Source organism: Erithacus rubecula (assembly GCF_903797595.1).
Source record: "Erithacus rubecula genome assembly, chromosome: 29".
In the NCBI taxonomy this organism is placed as follows: domain Eukaryota; kingdom Metazoa; phylum Chordata; class Aves; order Passeriformes; family Muscicapidae; genus Erithacus; species Erithacus rubecula.
Genome location: NC_136681.1, coordinates 4,539,889 through 4,556,725, shown reverse-complemented (window position 1 = coordinate 4,556,725; position 16,837 = coordinate 4,539,889). Strand labels below are relative to the sequence as shown.

The 16,837-nt window shown below is 56.5% G+C and overlaps 1 protein-coding gene across 1 annotated transcript; it reads left to right on the top strand.

Annotated features, from left to right (window-relative positions):
• The first annotated feature begins 2,956 nt into the window (after nucleotides 1–2,956).
• SFRP1 (secreted frizzled related protein 1) lies at nucleotides 2,957–16,160 on the top strand. Its single transcript, XM_079328932.1, has 4 exons — nucleotides 2,957–3,656; nucleotides 8,590–8,667; nucleotides 13,961–15,042; nucleotides 15,178–16,160. The coding sequence occupies exons 1-3, from the start codon at nucleotides 3,122–3,124 to the stop codon at nucleotides 14,281–14,283; spliced, it is 936 nt and encodes a 311-aa protein (XP_079185058.1). The 5' UTR covers nucleotides 2,957–3,121; the 3' UTR covers nucleotides 14,284–15,042; nucleotides 15,178–16,160.
• Nucleotides 16,161–16,837: the final 677 nt, after the last annotated feature.

Genomic DNA, 16,837 nt, shown 5'->3' with positions numbered 1-16,837 from the left:
GTTCTCACAAAAGCAGCTGAGGGTCCCCATGTTCTCAGGCAGCACAGGGCCACTCTTGGGCCAAGACTTCCACCACATCAGCAGTGTGATTTACACCTCCCCAGTGACTTGCAGCACTTCCCAGGTTACTCTGGCAACGCAGAAGGGGTTTGCACCCACCCCAACACGCCTGCACACCTGTGCTCCCCAGCCACATTTTTCTTTTGTTGGGTAAGGAATTACTTGCAGTGCCTTTCATGCGTGCAGCTTGGCTGCTGCTGTTTTATTGAACACCAACACTTGCTGTATGTTATTCAGGCAAACTTTATATATGCCACAGACCCTCTCAGCAGCCTGCACCTGGTCCAGGGCAAAGCTGAGCCTTATGGAGAAGAATGTGCTGTAATGCAGCAAGTTATTACAGGATAAATATTTATAAGCCCCTGTAAACATTTGCCATCAGCTCCCTCCTGGGACTAGGGGCAGACGGTCAAGAGTCTCAGCAGTGCTGAAGGCATCAGCTCTTGTAGTCCTTTACATGTTAGCTAGTAAACCTGTTGTTGGTTGCGTATAGTTTTAGCATTTATTGGTGCTAATTTCACACAAACAGGAGACATTGTCTGTAATTGCTGCATGCCTTGACCCTGGCCCTTCTGTTGGGCAGCTTTTGGTGAAGGTGTCTCCTGCAGCCCCAGGGCACTGGGCACTAGGCTGAGGCATGGACCGGGTCCCCACGGCTGCAGAACCTCCCTGTGCACATCCCCTTATCATGGGGTGAAGGAGTTTTCCTAGCTGCATGGGTGTATTGGAGTCTTGGAGCAATGTGCTGAGAAAACCAGAAAACAAACATGGCAAACCAGCATCCTCCTCGGGACCTGACCCTGCCAGGGGCTATCAGCTTTCAGTGAGCTGAGGGGCTCTGACCTGAAGCAAATCCTCCCTGGGAGTGCCCAGAGCTGTCCTGCTGCAGGGTGGCACGGTGGGCTCTCCATGTGGGGCATGGCAGGTGGGCTGGCATCTGCCCAGAGAGGGGCCTTGGGCACCAAGTGTGGGCCTGGAACAGGGACTGCAGGGACCCTCAGCCCGTCAGTCTCATCTCCCCCATCACTGCTGCCCCTGCTGGGGCTGGGATGGGGCTAAAGCAGTGGTGGGAAACTGGAGAAGAAATGCCAGGGCAGGCAAGGCCGTGACTCCTCCATGCCCTCAAGTGCAGGAGTAAAACAATGAAACCTGGGCAATAGTGCTTGTTGCATGGCAGTATTTGGGGGCTCCACTTGCTGCTCATGCACTAAAGCCAGTCATTTGGCAAAAATCAGCTCAGTTAGCAGGCTTTGTTCATAAAGAGCCAGGGCCTGAATGGACTCGGGGCTAATATATTCTATTATCCCATGGCTGCCTGTTTCCCCAGGGCAGCACGCAGGGAAAGGCGCATTCCAGCACCAGGAGCCAGGGCAGAGTGTGCCCAGAGTGGGCAGGGAGGGTGGGAAGGGAGGGAGAGCACGGGCCAGCAGCATGGGGACGTGTCAGCTGCCCCCTGGCCTGTCCCCCGAGCACACGGAGCAGGGACCAGCTGCAGACAGGGCTGGAGCTGCAGGCTGCTGGGATGAACAATGGAGCCAGGCACAGGCAGGGTTAATTGGACTGGGCTTGTCACAGGGCACCAGAGGTCTGGGGACGGCCAGAATGGTGTGTGGTGCAAAGCGCCTCATTATTCAATAGGAAAATGTTAGTCCCTGTGGGAAAGGCAGCAATAAATGGCTATGACAAGGCAGAGATTTAGGAAGCAGTGGGCTACATCATTATGAAGGGATATATTTGCTCAGAAAAGTTTGTGTGCAGTCTGGAAGAGGTCTGCTGGAAGAGCAGCCCTTCTTGGGCAGCTGCTTTCTAAGAGATCTGCTATTGTGTATTAAGCAATTTAGTGGCCTAGACCAGAGTTGGCATTTTCACTTGGTTTGGGTTTTTTCCTCCTTCTCCCTGGTTTCTTAATTTTTCAAATAAAAAAGAGTTTGCCAGCAATTGTATTTGCTGGTCAATTGTATTTCAGTTTAAAATTTACTCTTGGCGTTATTGTCATGAATGTGGATATCAGCCACAGGAGAGAGAAGGGAGCCAGAAAAAGCTCCCCTGGGCCAAGCTCAGGAACTGTCCAGACCACGCACGTGGTCAGATTTAGCAGCCAAGGGCTGCTGAATGCAGCTTTCTGCTTGGATCGAGAGCATGAGCTGCGTCAGGCTGAGCAGCTGCTGTGCAGCGTGCCAGGGCCGCAGCGAGGCCCGGAGCCCGTGCGGGATGCGCCGGACAGCGATCCCGGCGGCACGGCGGGACACGGACCGGCTGCCGTGAGGGCTTTGCTGGCCTGCAGGAAACCGGAGCCCCGACACAGCTCTGTTACTGTTTCTGCTGCTGCCTTTGGAGAGCTCCCCAGCTTCTGAATGAGAGTTTCCTGAGCCCTCACCTTGCCTGCCCGCCTGTGATATTCCTGTTGCATGCCTCAGCCTGGAACAGAAGGATCACAGCACTGCCACACTCAAACACCCATTGCTGCTCTGCAGGGAGGCTCTGAGACTTTCCTCTGATCTTGGCGCGGAAAATGGAGAGCCACTGGCACAGTTTGGCTCCCAATCAGATACTTGTGCCCATGGATGTAACACCTGGGTACAAATCAGGATGCGTGAACACATATTTGGCCGGGCAGGGCTGCGGGGCCGGGCCGGGCCGGGCTGGGCTGTGCTGAGGGACCGACGGGGCGGGGGCGGGGCGGGGCGGGATGGGATGGGATTGGCTCCTGCGGCCGCTGATTGACAGCGGCGGGCGAGCGCGCGGCGGGCGGCGCCGCGCTGATTGGCTGCTGCGGGCTCACAAACCCGCGGCGCGGCCAGAGCGCGGCCAGAGCGGGGCCGGGGCCGGGGCCGGGGCCGGGGCCGGGGCCGGGCCGGGGCCGGGGCCGGGGCCGGGGCCGGGGCCGGGAGGGGTGGGTGGGGAGGGCAGGTCTGGTCCGGTCCGGTTCTGCGGAGATCTGCGGGCGAGGGGAGTGGGTGAGGGCAGCCGCGGGCCCTCGGCGGGGCTGCGGGGAGGGTCCCCGGCGCCCGGCGGGGAGCGGCGTGCGGTGCTGTCGGGGCGGCCGCCGGCGGGAGCGGCCATGGGCGGCGCGGCGGGGCCCGGTGCGGCCGCCCTGCGCGCGTTGCTGTCGGTGGCCGCCGGGCTGCTGGCCTGCGGCGTGGCCAGCGAGTACGACTACGTTAGCTACCAGTCAGACCTGGGCCCGTACCCCGGCGGGCGCTTCTACGCCAAACCCCACCAGTGCGTGCCCATCCCCGCCGACCTGCGGCTCTGCCACAGCGTGGGCTACGACAAGATGGTGCTGCCCAACCTGCTGGACCACGAGACCATGGCCGAGGTGAAGCACCAGGCGAGCAGCTGGGTGCCGCTGCTCAACAAGAATTGCCATATGGGCACCCAGGTCTTCCTGTGCTCCCTGTTTGCCCCCGTGTGCCTGGACCGGCCGGTCTACCCCTGCCGCTGGCTCTGCGAGGCCGTGCGCGACTCCTGTGAGCCTGTCATGCAGTTCTTTGGCTTCTTCTGGCCAGAGATGCTCAAGTGTGACCAGTTTCCGCAGGATGATGTCTGCATTGCTATGACAGCTCCCAATGCCACCGAGGTCTCCAGGCCCAAAGGTAAGGCCTGGCTGGTGCTGCAGCCTTGCTGCTGGCACCCTGAGCTGGCAGGGCACTGTCGGCCCACAGGGGCGCATGGGGCTCCGGGGCTCTTGTGGCGGGAGGCTCACCCCGACTCTCCTTGGCAGCAGCTCTCCTCTCCTCTGAGCTCTGTCTGTGCCCTCCTGTCCCAAAGAAGGTGGGATGCCCTGCTGGCTCCTCTTCCCTATCCCGGAGCTTGGGACAGGCTGTTTGGGACGTGATGGGGTTGTGCCGTTCTGATCCCTGCACTGTGGTCCCTGAAGGACCAAGGTGTGACCATCTGTCCTCAGATGCTGCGCTGCCCTGGTTCTGCTCCCGAGGCAGACTCCTGCTCTGGGCAGCAGGAGGATGTGTGCGCTCCACGGCACAAAGTGCTGGCTGCCTGCAGCCGGCAGTGGCAGCGGTCCAGGCAGGAACCCCCACTTCAGTGTAGTCCTAGGGCAAGGGGCTGTGCGGCTGGTGGCTGGGTGTGCAGTGGAGATCCAGCTCTGCCCGCGGGTGGGCTGGGGAGGGAGCAGGAAACCTGCTCAAAAACGACTAGGGAAAGTGAACGTGGTTCGTGTTTGTTTCCATTGCATGCAGCACATTTCTGTGGTGCCAGACTGGCTTGTTCAAGTCGCAGTGAGTCTGGCTTGTTGCTGGAAACTTGAAAATAAATGAATATCCTGGTGTCACTTCAGCGTTTGCTATTGGAGCACTGTGAAAGGCAGGCAGGAGGAATGTGTGTAGAGGGAGATGGCAGAGGGCTCTAAGTGAGTGCAGTGCTTTTTGGCCAGCAGAGCCTCATTGAAAGGAATTGGCACTCCTGATTCCGCGGGGGCATGGTGCCTGCCTCGGGGGGACGGGCAGGCAGCGGGGGCTGAGTGGTTTCCGTGGCTCTGCACTGTGCCAGGGCTGCTCTGAGGGACAGCTGCCCTGTGCAGTCACCTGTGCACACCAGGGCTGGACGTGGTGCTGGACTGCGACAAGTAACCCAGCCCACGGCACAGTGCAGTGCCATCGGCCATCCCGGAGGGACTGCAGAGAGCCCTGTGCTACCGGGGAGCAGCGCAGGGGGCATGCAGCGCAGGGGGCATGCAGCGCAGGGGGCATGCAGCGCAGGGATCCTGCAGCACAGGGGGCATGCAGCGCAGGGGGCATGCAGCACAGGGGATCCTGCAGCGCAGGGGACATGCAGCACAGGGATCCTGCAGCGCAGGGAACATGCCGAGGTGTCTGGAGCTGTGCGAGGCACCGTGGCTGTGCCATGGCAGGAGCAGGGCACACCCAGGCTCAGTACCAGGGCAGCTGGAGCTGGAGCCTGGGTCACATCTCAGCAGGGACATCCAGGGGCAGGTGGAACGTGGAGCTGTGCCAGTGCCAGGGTGGGGAGGCTGGGGGCTGGGCTGGGGCTGGTGTCACTGCCAAGCACGCAGCCTCTCCCCACAGTGGTGGCATGGCTTTGCTCTTACTGATGTGACTGCTGGAGAAGCCTTGCTGTTTGCCAGAATGCTCTGAATTAATATGTCTTACATGAACCTGGACCCTTGGTCCAGACCGCAGCCGTGTTCTGCGTTGCAGGTACAAAGGTTGCTTTTATTTCCCCAGGGAGCTGCAGCCAAGCATACTCCTGGGACAGCTGGGTCTGAGCTGCCCCTTCCAGGTCTGAAACACAGTCTGAGCTGTGTGCAGGTCATTCATTTTATAGACATTGATGAGCCAAGACAGTCTTTTAATTGAGCAGCATCTGCCAGCTTTTCCTTTGAGTAGTTCAATGACTTTCTCTTCACCTTTCAGACCTGTCTTGAAGGCACCACTGGGGTGGGACACTACTGCTTTCTTGTGGTGCCTCCAATAGTTTGGAGTGAAAAAAGCAAACTCCAAGTTAATTGCAGCCACTGCTGTGGTGTGAACCAGCACCACTACATCTCCTGCGTGCGACAGAGGATCTGTTAATGACCTATGGGGCACCCATTGCTCAGCCCTGGTGCTGCCACCTCCTGCAGATGTCCAGTCACCCTAGGTGACCTGCAGCTCTGTCCTTGTCCCTGTGCTGGCTGGCTGTTTTCGTCTGCCTGGGTTCTCCTATGTGCACCCTGTTCATGGTTTGTTTGTGTTTTCTGTCAGCATTAGCTCCTGAGCCCCTTTGCTCTTGGGTGCAGGGGTGTTTCCTGTTGATTCAAAGAGGGTCAGAACCAAGCAGAGTCCCCCCTTTTCTCTTGGTACTAATAAGAGCAAACTCTTTCAGTATTTTTCCCCATTAACACCTTAAAATTGGAATTCATTTCTGGTTCTCAAAGAGCTGACCTGCTGAATTCCTTTCTCCTTAAGCACAGGCAGTAAAGCCTGCAGGCCCACAGGATGCATCAGGGGAGTTGCAGATTAATACAGCATTACACATTCCTTCTCTTGCCCCTGGAGTAAGCTGGCTCTGCAGCCAGGCAGTGGAAAATGGTCAGCAGGGAACAAGTGAGCCGGGGCTGGCTGAGATTGTGCTTGGAGCTGAGCCTCAGCTGCAGCAGATGGGCCCCAGCCAACCTGCACTGGGCCCCAAGGGTGGGCTGGAGATGTCTGCTGCAGTGCCTCGGGAGGGTGGGAGGGCTTGCAGTGCTGGGGTGGCTGTGGCTCCACAGAACAGCAGTTTTCCAGGGGCACAGAGCTGGGCAGGAGCTGGCTGGGCCCCAGTATCTATGTTCCTGACTGTAGCAGTGAAGTGATTACCCAGGGCAGAGGATGATTTTCCTTCCCACTGGCAGGGGACAGTGTCTCCTGCAGTCCTGTTGTGCTGGGAAAGGGCTGCAGGAGGTAGGGTGGAGAGTGGGTTGATTTAGATTTGATATAAGGAGGAAGTTTTTTGCAGTGAGGGTTGTAAAGCAGTGGCACAGATTACCTAGGAATGTGTTGGACGCCCCATCCTTAGGAACATTCATGGTCAGGTTTGGTGGGACTCTGGGCCACCTGATGAAGTTAGGGCAGGGGGATTGTGCATAAGTGAAGCTGCTGCCTGTGGAAGGGGCTTCCCAGGGGCTGCCCAGCTCCAGCCCACAGGGAGGCTGCTGGCTCTGGCCCTCGTGCAGCAGGGCAGGGGTCTCTGTCCCCTTGGGGGTGTTACAGCCTGCTCAGTGGCTGCTGGAGAATAGCTAGAATAAAGCCTGTGTGTGCACCAGGAAACAATGACTCTTATTTTCCATTTTTGTTTCTATTTTAATTGGTTGTCTGAAAAGCTCATAGAGTGGATGCAGTAGTGGCTTTCATGTTTGTGTGGCTGCTGTAGGCTTGGCCAGGCTCCTTGTGTGCTCTTTGGCTGCTGAGGCAGATTGGAGTGCTTGGCATGGCTTGTTCCTGATGGTGGTCCCAGCACAGTGATGAGCTCTGGCTCTGCAGCAGATGGAGGGCTGGGCCTGTGTCACCTTCCTGTGAGGACCCTCTCTCCCTGGTCATGAGCTCATTAGATCTGCAGCCTGGAAATAAATATTCTGACTGCTGATTTTAAAAATAAAGTGTTAGGGATGGTATCGTATCTCCAAAGTCTGGCGTCGCCTGTGTCACTGTGAGTGAGCTGGTGATGGTGGCAGTTGCACATTAGGGTTCTGGAAGAGGGTTTTCCAGGTGATGGGAGCTGTCAGAGGCACAGACACTGCGGGCTCTGGAGGTGGAGGGTGGTGCTGGGAAGGCTCATTGTGACTTGCACATGGGAGTGAGCAGGGGGCCAGTTGCTCTGCATGTGTGGTTAATAAAGTCACGGTGCATGTCCCCAGCAATTCGCATTTGGCACAGAAGAGATTTGGGGGTGGCGACAGGGGAAGAACAAGCCACAGAAAACGAATGTCTGGCCTGAAAACCCCTGGGGCATCTGTGGCTGAGCAGACACGGCGCTGTGCTGCTGGCTCTGCTGGCTCTGCACCCCTCTGTGTGACACCTCTCTGCTGCCTTGGTCCAGCAATGCTGTGGGTTTGCTGGCCTGGCTAAGGGCTGGAAGGCCATGAGTGTTCTGTTTACATGCAGAGGCTGGCAGATGTTTTGCTGCAGCCTTGTCCCTGAGAATAGCTCCCTTGTGTGGGAAGAGCCCTCTGTCTCGCTGGACCAGGAACAAGCAGCATCTCCCAGCTCAATAAATTCATCTGCCAGTAGCTCAAGTCTACGTCTGTGCTGCTGGGTGGTCTGCTCCAACTGCAGATGGGGACCTGGAAACAGATTCCTATTCTCTGCATGCAGTGAGCTTTCCTGCCAGGACAGATGCCGGTGAAGTCCCCGGGGATGGCGTTTCCCAAGGGGCAGCTGTCAGCCAGCAGGGCTGGTCTGCTCTGCTGCCCTGGCTCAGACCAGAGGAGCAGGGCCACTGGTGGTGGTGGCAGCGTCCAGGGAGCTGTGCAGCTCTGGGGCAGGAGGGAGGGTGGCCAGGCCCTGCCTGGGCACTCTGTGGGATGGCCCCAGTGCTGAGGGCAGCACTGCTCTGGGCTGTGCCAGGACTGAGCCCCCTTGCCTGTGCCAGGGCAGCACCTTGGCACTAGAGCCATCTTTGGGCACCGTGTGCCTGCCTTGGCACGGGGAGGCATTGTCAGCAGGCTGTGGGCCATGCCCTGGGCAGGCAGCTCCCCTCAGCCGAGTGCCTGGCCCTGAAAACTCCTCTCTTTGCCAGTGCTGTCCTTTGGCTCCTGGCAGCTGCCTGTGCCTGGCCTTGGGGCCACTGACAGCATTGGAGTGGGGCTGGCAGAAGGCTGCCTTGGCCAGTGCTGCCCTGTGAGCTGGTGGATGGTTCCTTACACCCAGCAGGGTGCTGTCCCTCACGAGTGGGAGCTGGGAACCCGTGGCAGGTTGCACGGGCATAGATTCCCCTCGAGGGTGATGGTCTGACAGCACTGGCAGTCTGCAGTGCTGCTTGTGCTGGCTTCTTGCCACCTCTCAGCTGTCTTCCCTTCTTTTCTCTTGCTAGGAACGACTGTGTGTCCCCCTTGTGACAACGAGATGAAGTCAGAGGCCATTGTGGAGCACCTGTGTGCCAGCGAGTTTGGTAAGGAGGAGCCCTCTGGGCACGGGGCAGGTGGCTCCTGTGGGCCAGGCTGGCACTGCCACGGCTCCCTGCCTGCAGTGCTGCTGCTGTGTCCTGCAGTCTGTCCCCAGGGCCAGGCACGTGTGCCTCTAGATGTCACTGTGGCTATGTGGAGGTGGCTGTTGTTAAAAAATGCAAATCTACTTGAAAGCTTTGTCCTAAATGAGTGAGTTAGACAATCAGAGGTAAACTGAACTTCATTAAAAAAAAAAAAAAAAGAGAGATTATCACAAGGAAATATATTAGCTTTCTCAGATCAAACCCAGAATTAACTGGTTTTGACATCCCTGCTGGTGAATGTAACTTCCCCAGCAGATTATTAAAGGCATATTGAACAAGGTGTGCATTCCTGGGGGATTAGCACTTGAATGTGCCCTGCACTGGAGCCTGCTCATGCAAACCCAAACCTGCTCTGCATGCCGGTGTGCTTCCCTTTCTGCTGGAAATGAATTCTCAACTCCTGCAGATTTGGTATGCCAGAAGTCCTAAGTTCAGTGCAGGCTTTTTCTAGCGGGTAAAAGCATGGACAGAAACACCCATGTAATAGTTTCCCAGGAATGTGCATACTTCTGGCTTGTCTGGGGAATGGGAGCAGACAGTCAGTGCCTGGCCTGGCTGGGGAGTGGGAGGTGCTCAGAGCTCTGCTCTGGGCAGGAATGGGAGCTGGGTGAGAGCTGCCCCTGCCTGGCTGCACACCTGGGACAGGCAGTGGGGAGGGGAAACAGCCTCTGGGACAGCACAGCTGGTTTGGGTAGGAGCTCCCTGTGATGGGCATTGCCCAGTCCAGGGGCTGGGACACTTCACCCCAGAGGAGTGAGGGGCACTGCCAGTGGCTGCAGGGGTCCAGTGCAGGTGGGTCACTGCAACACCTGTCCTCCTGTGTGCGAGGGTGAGCTGAGGTGCTGTCCTGCTGGGAAGGAAATACAAACTCAACCACATGCTTGTCATCAGCTCGTGCTGCTGAATATCCTCCCGTGCTCTGGGACAGTTGCACAACGGGGAGCAGAGGCCACAGCAGAAGAATTCCCTGCCTTGGCAGAGCAGCCTGGGACAGTGACTTGCTTGCAGTGTGAGCTGTTATTGGGAAAGACGGTGGTGACAGTGTCCAGAGGATGGAGTTGTTTCCTGGCAGATGTGGCCCATCTGTGGCCAGCTGGGAGCAGGAGCACGGGACAGGATGCAGTGCAGGTCCTTCCTGTGCCCTGTGAGGGAAGGCATGCAGGGGTGAGAAGGATGTCTCAGTTCAGGGAGTGGCTGGTGGATGAGGCATTGGCTTCAGCAAGTTTTCCCAAAGCTCAGTGCATGGCCCTTGGATCTTTGTTTAGTCTTGTGGGGTTACTGTCATGGGGTGATTTCTCAAGGAAAGCTGTTTATCTGGTGCTATTATAAACTCCCAAACCTTCAGGCTGAGGTTTCTCATGCACGTCCACCAAGGTAAACACAGGCAGCTGACAGGTTACAGATCCTCATCAAAGCCAGACATGTACAATAAATGTTTAAACTAACATGGGCTGCATGGGGCAGCTGTTGGTAGGTCCTGCACTGATTCCCACTGTGTCATTTTTGCAGCTTTCTCTTACATCCCAGCAGCTTGTTACAGAAAAGGGATGAGGACACTTTGGCCAGCACAGCAGTGTGACTGTGCCAGTGTAGGAAGTGGCTGTGCAGCAGCCCTGGTGTGGGTCTGGAGTACAGTGCAGCAAGAGAGCTGCAGTGAGCTGTGAACACAAACTGTAGAGACAAGGCAGGAGAGATCTTGGACAAGATCTGAGGAGACTGCCAGCCTCATGGGCCAGCAGAGCTCTGGGGTTGCCTTTGTTTGAGCAGAGATGGATGTGGACTCCAGGGCGCTGTGCTGAGGCAGCTTGGCTGCTCCTCTGGGGTAAGGCAGCTTTGGGGTGGGTGTCAGTGAGGGGTGCCAGAATCCCTGCACTGAGCAGCACAGGGGCTGGATCAGGTATGTGGGGGTGGCTGTGGTTGGATTTTAGTGCAGTGCTGGTGTGCTGGGGCAGCCAGGGTGCAGATCAGCCTCCAGTGCCCCCACAGCCTCCCCCTGCCCTGGGTTGCAGCCAGCGCTTGTTTCTTACTCCAGGACTTCATTCCACACTCTGTTTCTCTTAGTGATTTTATTTATTGTTTCTGCCCTTTCTCTGGGGTCTGAGGGGATCCTACTGAACAGGCTCTGTGGCACTGGGGACTGCAGAACAATCAATACATGCTGTTTATTTTTTCTCTGTGACTGACAGGTCCTTGCCTGCAGCCTTCTCCTGTTACAGCCCTAATGTGTCTTCTGGCAGATTTCTTCCTTCTCAGTGATTTCTATAGGAAGTAAAAATGAGGCTGAAGGAACAGTGGAGCTTTCCCTTCTCTCACATTCCCTTTCCTGCACATGAGGTGCTGGAGTGGGGCCCCTGCCTGAACAGGCAGGAGAACAGCAGAGTTCATCCTGGTGCCAGGGCATCCTGTCCTATGCTGAAAAGGAGGGGTGGAGGTGCCAGTGGGAAACAGGAGTGGTACAAGGTGTGGGCTGTGAACAGGGCTCAGGGGCTCCTGCTCCCAGCTGGTGACTACCCCAGTTCAGTGCTGTCTGTGGAGAAGGTTGTGCTGGGCTGTGTGTGTATCCTGTGAAGGGAAATGCTTTGGGGCTTGTGGGTGGCATGTTGATCCTGCAGCCCTCTTGGGCCACTGTGGCATGCAGGGTGGCAGGGGCTGGTGCTGCCACCAGTGCCACAGCTGGTGCTGGAGCAGCCTGTGGTCACAGTGCAGCTTCTGGGCTGGAAAGTGGCACGTGCTCCTGCCATGGATAACCCTGCTGGGGTCAGCTCCTGCCTGGCAGCCACAGCTGGAGGTTTATTCTGCCTGAGCAGCCTATCCTGGCATCTCAGAGGCTGTTCTGGCCCCTCTCCCACTTGGTGCTGAGACAGATTTGGTGCAGCATGGGGGGAGTGCAGAGGCCAAGGTTCCCAGTGAGGAAGCTGTTTGCTTTGGCAGCTCAGCTGGGTCCTGGAGCCAAGACTCAAAGCTCCTGCTCGAGCCTTTTGCCTGCAGCATTCCCAGCACTGTGGGGATGCCAGGAGAGCTGTGCAGCCCCAGCAGTGGGGTCCCCCAGCAGTGCCATGGGCTGGGAAAGGCAGGAGCTGGGGGCTGCCTCCCACTGCCTGCTGCTGAGCTCTGAGAGCAGGGAGCAGTGCATGTTCCCTCAGGCATCACTCTCCTGGTGCTCACGGGACATTCCAGCCACAGTGGGACACAGCTTTCAGCCCTGGGAGTCTCACCTGCAATGTGGCTTGGGGAGTGTGGCCCAGTTAAGTGAACAAGGGTAATTTGGGGAGCCAGGTCACTGCAGAGAAGTGTTTGTGTGGCTGCTTAGCCTGCAGTGCCAAAGCAGATGAGGCTTGGTGGTGCCTGGCCAGGCTGTGTTCACCTGGACAGCACTGCAGGCTCTTGCTGGCTGTGAGGCCATTGCTGCTGGGAATAACAGACACATTTGCACCCCTGGTCAGCCTCCTCCTTTGTCCCCCTTGGCACTATCCCATCTTGGCTCTGTGTGCTGCTCTGCACGAGTAAGGTTTGGATGAGGTTTTGGTTTACATCTGGATTTCTGGCTCCCCTGGGCACTCCCATGGAGCTGCATGGCTGGATCATGGACTGCTGTGTGCAGGGAAGGGAGCAGCTGCAGCTCCCACAGCACAGCATTTCCAGTGCTGTGTGATACCTGGAGTAGGTTAGCTCCTCCACAGCTGGCAGATCCTCTTCTCCTCTCACAAAAAGGATCAGACTTTGCAGTGATCTCAGCAAAGCAGTTTGCAAACAAGCCATTTTGCAAAAAAGTCTCTTACTGTGCTGTTGTAATGGTGTTTTACCATCCCTCCTGCACCTCTGTGCTCAGTGCAAGGGCTCCATGAATAAAGGAAGTGAGGCTCACTTTGGGGGCTGTTGCTGCTACTGCTGCCCAGCTGATGTCATGGAGCTTAGAGCTGCTTGAAAACCACTTCATTTTCCAGATTTGTTGCAAACTGATCTGCTTCAGCATCTTTAGCTCCTTAAAGCTGGAGTCTCTTTAGCTCCTGAATTTGGAAAACAGATGGAATGAACGTTTGTCATAGGTTTCCAGTCCTTGATTACTTTCTTACACAGTGACAGTGTACCATGGCAGGGCTCTTGGCAAACCTGGGGGATGTTTTTGGCACCATTGCTCCTGTTGCCATGATAGAGGCTGGGGCACGAGGGTGGTGCTGGGTCTCTGCTGGCTGCCTGGGATGTCACCCTGCTGTCCTGCTGCCATCTGTCTGGAGCAGTGGCAGTGCTGCCATCCAGGAAGCAGCACGTGCTCACTGTGTTCCAGCAGAGCAGGACTTCAAGGAATGGTGCTGTGGGGCCTTGTCTCCCTGCCACAGCCAAAGGTTCTGCCTGCAACTGTCCTGAGATTCTAATGAGAAGGGACAGCAGCCAACAAATCACCTCTCTGAGCACTAGTTATCTGCAGCTCTGAAGTAAGCTCCCAAATGATGAAAATATGTTAGCAATTTTTGGCCATATGTGCTTTTCCCCAAAAATGAGGCAGAGCCAAATGGCACAGAAATGATGTTTTAATGTACAACACATTTTCATCATTTTTCCCATGTATGCAAAATTCCTCTTCATGGTCACGGCAAAAAACCTTTTTTTTTTTTTTCGTGGGAGAGGAGGGGATGGGGGGGTTTTGCAATTAACTCAGGAAAATGCTGAACCCAAAGAGGGGAGAGGATTTTCCGTGGAAGTTGTATCTTGGTGCAGGCACATAACTGCATGCCAGGGTCTCTGCACAGACATCCAGTGCTTGGAAACTTGTTTCACAGGCACCTGGGGCCCGGTGTGACTGCAAACAAATGCTTGAGAAGCCAAATTGACCTTTTAAATGATCCTTTCAAGAGTCTCTCCATGCCTCTAGAGCAGGGAAGTCACCTAATTTACTCAGCTAACATTTGTGCTTGGCAGCTGAACAATTCCCCACACAAATGGGAAGTGCTGGGTGCTTTGCTGGAGGAAGGGAGACAAAGATGTCAGTGTTTCACTTCGGTGCTGTCCTGGTGGGGCAGCTGCAGCTCGGGGCCAGGGTGTGGCAGTGGCCAGGGTGATGTGTGGAGCAGGAGGGTTCAGCAGCAGAGCAGGCAGAGGGGATGCAGGACTGGAGTGTCTGCAGTGAGGCTGGGCATGGCTGCTCCTCAGGCTGCTTAGGAGCTTTGTTTGTCTCCTCTCCCATTGTGTTTTGCAGCTCTTAAGATGACCATAAAGGAGGTGAAGAAGGAGAACGGGGACAAGATGATCGTTCCGCGGAAGAGGAAGGCGCTGAAGCTGGGGCCCATCCGGAAGAAGAACCTGAAGAAGCTGGTGCTGTTCCTCAAGAACGGGGCAGACTGTCCCTGCCACCAGCTGGACAACCTCAGCCACTACTTCCTCATCATGGGCCGCCAGGTGAAGACCCAGTACCTGCTGACAGCCATCTACAAGTGGGACAAGAAGAACAAAGAGTTCAAGAAGTTCATGAAGAAGATGAAGTCCCCCGAGTGCCCGACGTTTCCGTCCGTGTTCAAGTGACCTGGTGGTGGCAGGGGAGCTGCACTGGGGCTCGCTCTGGCTGCTCTGCAGCAGCAGGGCTGCTGCAGCCAAGCCCTGCTGCTCCTCCTGCTGCTCCTCCTGCTGCTCAGAGCTCCCTGGTGATCTCAGCCCTCCAGTCCCTGCTGCTGGCCTGGGCACGGGATGCTCGTGCACCCAGAGGTGCTGAGTCACACACGATTTATGCCTGCACTGTCCAAATCCTGTCACTGGGCAGATGTGGGCAGCATTGGCACAGTAGCTGTCAGGTAAAGAGGGCGAGCACAGGGCAGTGAGGTGACATTAAGAGCTTGCAGAAGGGACCCTCGTGACCGTGTCACTCCTGTCTTCGTGGCTGCAGGATTGTCCTGAATTCCTGAATGAGCCTGAGCTGGCTGGTTAGACAGAGATCCCATCTGCATGATCAAAGTTAATAAATGAGTAGTGGAGAACCCATTACAACCTCTGATAAGAATTCCTAATAGCTAATTGCCCTCTCTATAAAAATATCCCAATATAGTCTTTAACCTGCTTAGTTTAAGCCTTAACCCTGGTTCCTCGTGGTGCCTTGATGGGCTGGAGCCCTCTCTCACCAGCATCTCTTGCAATGTCTCCCTGGGTGCCTGCCTTGACACCAGCTGTGCCCTCTGGGCCAGTGCTGAGCTGCACCAGGTGGCCTTAGAGTGTCTGCACTGGTCCTGCTGTGTTGGTGCCCTGGGCGTGGGCACCAGGGCAGAGGGGCCTCTGCCTCTCCTGTGCCTTGTGCAGGCCCTGCCCTGAGCAGTGTCCAGCTGGGGATCCCTGCCCTGAGCAGTGTCCAGCTGGGGTCCTCAGCAGTGTCCAGCTGGAGTCCCCTGCCCTGAGCAGTGTCCAGCTGGGGATCCCTGCCCTCAGCAGTGTCCAGCTGGGGTCCCCTGCCCTCAGCAGTGTCCAGCTGGGGTCCCTGCCCTCAGCTGGCCGTTCCCATGCACAGGTGGCCCGAGCTGTTGGTGCCCAGAGCTGTCACTCCCTTGTGGATCCTGCAGAGGTTCAGTGCTGGCTGCCCAGGCTGTTGCTCTGGGAGCTCATGGCCAGCTCCTGCAGCTTTGTCACTCCCTCACTCCACCAGTGATGTTTTTGTAGCTCCTTTGGGCTGCTGGCAAAGTCCCAGAGTGCAGAAGGCTGAGGACCTGTCCCTGCAGAGCACTGCAGGCACTGCATCAGCTCTGCCTTTCCCTCTGCTGTGGGACCATCAGTCTGGGGTTTGTCTGTTTGATCTATGACAACTTGGATCTCTGTCATTGTGTCTTTTTTGCTCTAATCAAAATGTCATGTTTGTATGATTTCAAATAGTTTATCAAAGACAAAGAATATCTTACCTGAATGAGTACATTTATTCACCAAGCTGAAATTCATTATTCTGTTAATTGGACTAGTTCTCTTTTTCATAGACCGATACCACTCCATATTCATTATCCTTCCTCCTTCCATTTTGTATTCTCATTCATCACCGCTACTCTAAGAGAATGAATATCTGATGTCTGAGATAATCCTCTTGTACCACAGTTAAGTGAAATAACAAATCCTCATTTTTGAGGTTTGAACCAAACCCCCTCAAAACTGGCAAATTCATTATTCCTTGGGAGTGGTGCTATTCCCCACACGGGGACAGAGCCACGGACTTGGCTCTAGAAGAATTCCATTAACAAGCCAAGTACTCTGAGGAATGATGTTTCACTGCTAACAGAGATGGATTTAGGATGTGAACTTTGTAGAGTCCCCCTAGGTTGTCTTAGACCACCGTTTGTAGTAGCGTTGTTTCTTTATTGCAAAATTAATCATTGTAGATAACGTGCTTTATTAGTGAAGTAAATAAATGAATAAACCATGGGCTTTAACATTACAGATGGATGAGGTGCAATGATGGAGAGGGCTGACAGCTCCAGCCCTGGGGGGATGGAGTCAAGACACGATGAGCTGAAGGTCTGGTTATCTGTGAGTGCCCCTAAGGTGTCCGAGCCGTGCTGGAATGCCCTCGGGAGGAGTGGGGCAGGCTGGCAGCTGCCCTGCTCTGGGAGCTCCTCTCGGCAGACACACCGACCCTGCTGCCCGTGGCTCCCCAAAGCCAAGCCCCGTCCCGGCCAGGGCTGCGGGTCAGCCTGCCCGGCGGCCTCAGCCCCGGGACAAGCCGGGCTTTGTGTCGAGAGCTTCCCCTCGGAGCCGAGCTCTGCTCTGGGGCCAACACCCGGGCATGGTGCCCGCCGGGCCGGGGCAGGAGCCTGGCTGAGCCCGCCCGGGTGATGGATCTGTGCCCGGGCTGGGGCTGAGCCTGCCCGGGTGATGATCTGTGCCCGGGGCAGGAGCCTGGCTGAGCCCGCCCGGGTGATGATCTGTGCCCGGGCTGGGGCTGAGCCTGCCCGGGTGATGATCTGTGCCCGGGGCAGGAGCCTGGCTGAGCCCGCCCGGGTGATGATCTGTGCCCGGGGCAGGAGCCTGGCTGAGCCCGCCCGGGTGATGATCTGTGCCCGGGCTGGGGCTGAGCCTGCCCGGGTGATGATCTGTGCCCGGGGCAGGAGCC

Coding starts and splice junctions, on each gene's coding strand:
- SFRP1 (XM_079328932.1), top strand. CDS start 3,122: ATGGGCGGCGCGGCGGGGCCCGGTGCGGCCGCCCTGCGCGCGTTGCTG. Junction 3,657..8,589: donor CGAGGTCTCCAGGCCCAAAG/GTAAGGCCTGGC, acceptor TTCTCTTGCTAG/GAACGACTGTGTGTCCCCCT. Junction 8,668..13,960: donor CCTGTGTGCCAGCGAGTTTG/GTAAGGAGGAGC, acceptor TGTGTTTTGCAG/CTCTTAAGATGACCATAAAG.